A 7,523-nucleotide genomic window follows, 5' to 3' on the forward strand; every position below is an offset into this window, starting at 1 on the left:
ACAATGCACCTGATCATTCTTTGAGGGTAGCAAGAGTTGTCCTATGAGAATTTCATTGGGAAACTTTATCCCATCCACCCTAAAGCCCTGATCTTATTAGAAAAAAGATGAAAGACAGTGGAAAACTGCATTGGCGAGGGAAAGACCTTGAGATTTGCATAGATAAAATTTTTTTTTTTTTTTTTTCCCATCGTGACAATGCACCTGATCATTCTTTGAGGGTAGCAAGAGTTGTCCTATGAGAATTTCATTGGGAAACTTTATCCCATCCACCCTAAAGCCCTGATCTTGCCCCTTCAGACTTCTTTTTATTTCCCAAAAGATCATATTTGGAAAATATTTAAAAGGAATATTGAAAATGAAAAGGAGCACATTTTGAGTCCCTCAACAATGCCACAATAGTCAGTTTGATGTGGGGTGTATTGAAGAAGGAGTCCTGGTGTGGCGCTGGGGGATAAAGCACTGGACTGCAAGGTTGTAGGAATCACAAAATCAGTGGTTCAAACTTATCAGCTGCTCCTTGGAAACCCAATACAGGGTTGCTATGAGTTGGAACTGATATGACGGCATTTAACAGCAACAACATATCGAAGAACAGAAAATGCTTCAGAGAATGGCTTTTGACATGGAAACATTGCCTTATGAATTGTATAGACCTAGATAAGTCAAGAAACAATAGTTTCACATTTTGTTGTTTAATAAAGGTAGCTCTGACTTTTTGACTTACCGTCATATGCATACATAGTACATAGGATAAGAGTTGTTTATAATAGTCTTTATATATATAAAAAAAAGCTATTGGTAGTACAGTGAATTATTAATATGACTCTTCTAGAGTTTTGAGACTGCCACAAAATGATTGGGTAGGACTACGTAAATAACGTGTTTGAGGCATACCAATGAGATTAGACTGCCTAATAATAATGCAAATAGCATACATGGAAACTTTTCAGGGGTACAGTCATTCAAATAATATGTATAGAACCCTAATGAGGGAATTAGATTGCCATCTCGATGTATTTAAAATGAGTTAATTCCAGCAGCTCCTGTGGGGAACCTTACAACTCTCAAGAATGAAAAGCCAAGAGGGTAGCACATTCTTTGGATCTGGTGTCCCTATGCAGACTATTTCCTTAGACCCAGGAGACAGAGGCCTTTAACACTAGAGAAGGAGTGAGACTTCAAGAAGTATTGTCAAGCATGGCAGAGAAAATGTAGCAGCAGAAGAAGACTGGCATGAGACAGCATGGTGGGCACCCAAGGCCTCAGAGTGAAGCAGTGGGTGGGTGAGTTGACCCATGGAGGGAGACAGCTGAGCGCCTTTGGGCAGGAGGCTTGCTGGTGGAGCGGAGTGCCTCCAAGCACTTGTTGTTAAGAGCCATCTAGTTAGTAGCAATCCTGTATAGCATTTCCCAGGAGTGACTGGTGTGTTTGAACCACCAACATTGTGATTAGCAGTCTAGGGTTTAACCTACAGCCCCAGGTCAGGACTCAGGGCTAGAAAGCTATAACACTGGCTTGAGCATATCAGAAGTCAGATTAAGGGACCACGGGAAAGGTCTGCCTGTGAGTATGCTGGAGAACAAGCTGTTCTGATCAAGAACTGTAGCCTGCTGTTGGTGGTAAATAGTGTTGAGTAGGTTCCAAATCATGGTGACCCCATGTAGAGTTTCAGAGAAGCCACCTTTGACCCACCAACCTTTTGGTTAGCAGTTTGGAACTCATTCACAGTGCCACACTCTCCTAGAAACCCCATGACTGTGAGAATGGTCTGTATGACATTGCAATGCATTTTGTTGTTGTTATTATTTGCCTTACAGTCATTTCCAACTCATAGCGACCCTGTATAGGGTTTCTGAGGAGCAGCTGGTGAGTTTGAACAGCCGACCATATGGTTCAAATGGACCTTACAGTCTGGTGCATTATCCCACAGTGCCAACAAAGAAATAGTGCTGTGGGAGAAAGGCTGTTGATAGAATTAGTAAAAAAAAAAAGGTTGGAGACAGGAGGCAGGTCTGATCTTTACCTCATAGGAATCAATTTTGGACTGATGATCTTGTCCCACTCCTACTCCTTGTGAACTAAACTACATTTACACTATGATGTTAGGAATCAAATTTGTGGAGAAAAATGGATATCAAACAGAAACTCAAGGAGAAAAGAAAAGACGTATATATATATTCTGAATGTTAAATAAGTGCTTGTTCACTTGTTTTTGAAATAGGTAATGTTATTGTTGTTATTATTAGCTGTTCTCCAGTCCATTACAGCCCATGTTAACATCATGCGTTAACATGAACTTCTCCATGGGTTTTTCAAGGCTGTGAAGAAGCAAACGGCCAGACCTGTCTTCTGAGGTTTCTTACCTGTCTTCTGAGGTTCCTTTGGGTAGGTCTGAAATGCTAACCATATGGCTAGTTGTTGTTAAGTGTCATCGAGTTGGTTCCAACTCAGAGTGGCCCTATATAGGGTTTCCAAGGAGCAGCTAGCAAGCTTGAACTGCCATCCTTGCGGTTCAAATTGACCTGTGGTTCAACCTGTGCTTGCAGTCCAGCACATTAACCTGCAGCGCCACACTAGGAGTCCATTTGGCTAGTAGTTAAATACTTAATCATTTACTCCACCCTGAGATGGTAGACATCATATGCTTTAAATGTATCCAGGGGATTTAAAATGCATTTAAATACATTTCAAATGTATCCAAATGCTTAAATACATTTGAAGGAGTGATTTAACACTTTCATATATTAATGTTGAAACTATAGCCTTTAAAAATATTTAAATTTGCAAAAGAAAAAAAAACAGGTATCAAACTTTAACTTTGTAAATAGAAAAGAAAAAAGGAATTTGAAGGGAAGATTCCTTGCTACTCTAAGGGGCTTAACAACTGAAAGAACAGAAAGGTATATGTACCAGCGTGCACATAATAAATACATCAGCGTTTTGTTCTTGGTTGCAGAACTAGGACTAGCTTTAAAGTTTTTCCCCATATTTAGACCATTATTTTATAAATTTCATAGAATGATTACACATTATTTTAAAATAAGAACAATTAGTTGTTTCTAAACGGTAGAAGCAACAGATCTAGCAAGAGAACTCAACCCAGAGATGCTAATTTCTCTAGCTCTGTCAGGTCTCACCTTCCTGTAAACTGAGGCTGGAATGTGGGGACAGGTTTTCTATTGTGGTATCTATGGTGGTAAGAGAATGTGGTTTCCATAAGGGTTTACACAGAAAGATAATAGCGGCTCTTCCTCAGATGTGACTGTTCTGACCTCAGCAGATCAAGCTAGTTTTAGAGACTAGAACATACGATTGAATGTTTTCTCTCTGGTGATGAAGAAAACATAATGCTTTTTTGTTTCATGTTTGTAATGACTTAATTTAACAAACAACAACAACAACAAGGACCCTTCTTGTACAATATAAAGACCTTTTAATTCAAGTTCTAAGTCAAGTTTCCATTTATAAAAACTATTGACTTTCAAGTTCTAGGACACACATTTTAAAAAAAAACAGGTGGTGGTGGTTGGATGTCATGGAGTTGGTTCCAACTCATAGCAACTGCGTTTAGGGTTTCCAAGAGCCCTGATGTGGAACTGAGGGCGAATGTGCTGGACTGGAAGGTCTATTTGAACTGCAAGGTTGGCAGTTCAAGCACAACAGTTGGTCCTTGGAAATCTTACACAGCTCTGAGTCAGAACCTACTTGACAGTACTTAACAACAACAATAACATAGGGTTTCCAAGGCTATAAATCTTTATGGGAGCAGAAAGCCTCATCTTTCTCCTGCGGTGCAACCGATAGATTCAATCTTCCGATTGGCAGCCTGACTCATAACCCACTATGCTATCAGCGCTACCCTTTTATTTCTTGTGATCATACAGCTCAAGGTATTAAAAATATTCTGGAAAAAAAGAATTATTATTATTATTAGTAGTAGTATACTTAGTCAAAACTACGTAAGTTGAACACAATTGTTCAAAATAGCACAAATATCCACACATTTTAAAAAATGAAATTTAAATATATCATGTAAAATTCTTATTGGAAATGCATTTCTTAGTGGGATTATTTTGCAAATCACTCTGCTAGCTGAATCAGACCTGATTAAAATGAGCTGATAATTTAGTAAAGGAGAAATGTATATCATGAATAGCAATAACATAGAACACCCGAATCACTAAAAGATAGGTCAGATATCTGTGGAGGCAGTTTCAAATTTATGGGCATGATCTTGGGCTAGGAATCTGAGCTTTCACCCTTCCAAATGCAGCACAAAACATAATGGCAGCATCTGATACCTTCTATTAAGAGACTGTTCAAAGTTCCAACTAAGTGCCAACTTCTTTCTTATCAACAAGTCTTTGCTTTTGCTGGTCCCTTGTAGGTCAGCAGTTCAAACCCACCAGCCACTCCATGGGAGAAAGATGAGACTGTCTGCTCTGGTAAAAACTAACAGTCTCAGAAACCCAAAGGAGTAGTTCTACTTTGTCCTATAGGGTCTCTGTGAGTCAGAATGAACTCGAGTCAGTGAGTTTGGGCTCGGCTTAAAACATGACTTTCTTTATTTTCTTCCTTCCAAAAAACCCTTCTCAGTCTATCAGATCTGGCTGAAATGCCATCTTATTCATAACTTCCTTGAAATCTAAACTTCATAAAATGCGGCTGTCTCTGAACTCACAGGGCACATTGCTTATAGCATTATTTTGTACTGGCTTCATTTTCTTTATTCTATATGCCTTTGTCTCTCAAGTCAAACTGTAACTACCTTAAATTTAATTAATCTTTCTGACCTTAGCAGCATCTAATGCCATGCTCTGGATATTGCGGTTGTTCTTAAGTACTGTGGCATCAATTCCGACTCATAGTGACCCTGAAAAGGGTTTCTGAGGCTGTAAATCTTTACAAGAACAGAAAGCCTCATCTTTCTCCTGAGGAATGGCTGATAATTTCGAACTGCCGTCCTTGAGGTTAGCAGCCTGATTCGTAACCACTATGTTGTTACCAGAGCTCCTTATGCTCCGGATATAGAAGTAGTGTTTTATAGGACAAAGAACATAAGGTTTTAGAGAGTGGCACATATGGATTCTAATCCCAGGTCTGTCATTTACCTTGACCTTCACTTTATTTAACCTCATTATGCCTCTGTTTCTCCATCTGAATAGAAAATAGCATTATTATCTTTCAAGATAAGATATGGTAAGAATGAAACATATTAAATGTAAAATGTCTGGTATATAGTAGATCATCATCACTAAATGTTAACAATCACAAATTTAACTACAAATAAATATATTAAAGAATGTGTTGAGCATACATGTAAAACGAGCTAGTGTACACATTAGCTAGCACAGTTCTGAGTATATCCTGAAAGCCTGTAAGTGCATCATGACTTTGACATGTGTCGTTCCTATTGTTAAGGACCTACCTTGAACTCTTTCTCAATGTTGGCCAGTACTGCCAGCTCATTGCTAAGTTGTAAGGCTATCATGACTGGATCCTCACTGGACAATGACAGGTAAGCAGGACTTGCTAGGCCTTTGTAGGCATTAATCCTAGATCTCGAGTGGCTAAAGGAGTCATGCTTCTGTTTCTGGTTGCATTCACTGCACTTGCAGAAGTAATTATGAGGCCGTTCAATCCGAGCTCCCTTCCGTAGGAGGGTGTGCACAATTTCATATTCCTGGCAATGGGCAGCCAGGATGATTGGAGTCACATCATGGGAGAACCGTGTCCCATCTTCATCGTAAGCATAAAAATCATCCAGCTGGAGTTCAGACTGACTGGGGCTGGTGGCTAGCCTCTTGCCCTCAGCAAAAGCTGGGTGATTAAGAATTGCTTCCACAATCCGAACGTAACCTTTACTAATGGCTAGAAGCAAGGCATCCCCAACTCGAGAGAGGTTTTCTTTCTTGAGAAGAAGTTCTGTAATTTCCAGATGCTCGTTGGCCACTGCCAATTGCAGGGCATTCTGGCCCATATAATCCACACAGTTGACATTGAGTGAGAGACATTCTTCTAGCATCTTCCGTACCACTGGAATGTTGCCATACTCAGCTGCATCTAAAAAGCGTTCCTCCTCAATAGATAGGCTTGTTGAGCGATCACTAAACATGTAGGCTGGCCCTCGATTCGCTAACCTTCTCCCTTTCTCACGGAGAATTGTCTGCCGCCGGTGGGCCAGTCTGTTGTCGGTGCCTCGGCTGCAATGGAATGGAAAGATTGTGAACAAATCATATTAAAAGCATTTTAGTATAGCAAATGATCTGCCATTCATCTAATGCAATCTTCAAGTATATTACAAGGTTGTCTCATTTCTAGACCAGCTCTATTATAAACAGAAGATGCATTTGTGTGTTAATGGATTCCAAGAACTTCTCCTTTAAGCAAGTCAAGCACTTTGCAGGTTTTGCCACTCCATTTTGAGGTGGGGACTATTGCAGTTCCCATAATCACTCTATGATTTCACATTTCATGTAATGTGTGTTTTTCAATCATCGATTAGTACAGATATAAGCAATTCTTTTATTATACTCACCCCTTGGCACCAATATAATAAAGAGTGTGAGAAACATAGAAACAATAGCAAATTCACTCAAATCAACACACTTTTATTGAATTCGTGCTGTGCCAGGGTTGGGGACTATATTAGCCCTGGGAAACCCAATGGGGAAAAAACAGAAACTTTTCTGTCCTTGCAAATCTTATAGCCTAAAGGAAGAGATGGGTACATTCTCTTCTGGTTGTTGAGTGGTGTCAAGTCGGTTCTGACTCATATCAACACTGTATAGGATTTCCAAGGAGCTGCTGGCGAGTCTGAACCACCAACTTTGTGGTTCAAACTGACCTTGTGGCCCAGTGCTTTATCCCATAGCACCACATTCCCTTGTTGTCAGCCTTTAATCGCCATGATAAGCCTATAATGAAGGCAACTAGCTTAGATTCTAGGTGACAGTGACATGCTGAAAATGGCAGGATGACTAGGAGTCCGGTTAGACTATGTTCTGGGAGAGTACAGCAGGAATAAGATGCAGGTGGGAAGCTTTCTCTAGCAGAGGAATCAACTCAGTGCAAGAGTATTTGTTGTTTTTGTTGTTAAGTACTGTCGAGTTGATAGCAACTCTGTATAAGGTTTCTGAGGCTCTAAATCTTTACAGGAGCAGAAAGTCTTGGAGTGGAGCAGCTGGTGGGCTCAAACCACGGACATTGTGGTTCAAAGTCCAGGGCTTACCGTACAGAGCCACTGTACTCCCTGATGCAAGCGTATGCTTTTGTTACATGCCATCGAGTCGGTTCTTACTTATAGCCACCCTGTAAAGGGTTTCAGAGGAGTGACTGGAAAGCTTAAACCACCGACCTTGCAGTTCAAATGGACCTTGTGGATCAAACCGACTTTGCAGTCCACCGCATTAACCACAGCGCCACACCAGGATTCCAATTATGGTGTATTATGTGTCTCTTAATACAAAGGAAAAGGGGATTCTCACCTGATCAAAATGATTCAGTTGGATATATATATA

General features: G+C 40.2%; 1 protein-coding gene across 3 annotated transcripts in view; it reads right to left on the reverse strand.

Moving 5' to 3' along the window:
• Window positions 1-7,523, reverse strand: part of TRPC6 (transient receptor potential cation channel, subfamily C, member 6) — a 156,057-nt gene that overhangs the window by 60,152 nt on the left and 88,382 nt on the right. For all 3 annotated transcript variants that reach the window (XM_006833757.1, XM_006833759.1, XM_006833758.1), the window contains one exon: window positions 5,432-6,206. In XM_006833757.1, coding sequence (XP_006833820.1) covers window positions 5,432-6,206 — 775 coding nt within the window. The remainder of the gene's footprint in view (window positions 1-5,431; window positions 6,207-7,523) is intronic.

Source organism: Chrysochloris asiatica, unplaced genomic scaffold (assembly GCF_000296735.1).
Source record: "Chrysochloris asiatica unplaced genomic scaffold, ChrAsi1.0 scaffold00008, whole genome shotgun sequence".
NCBI classification, from domain to species: Eukaryota; Metazoa; Chordata; class Mammalia; order Afrosoricida; family Chrysochloridae; genus Chrysochloris; species Chrysochloris asiatica.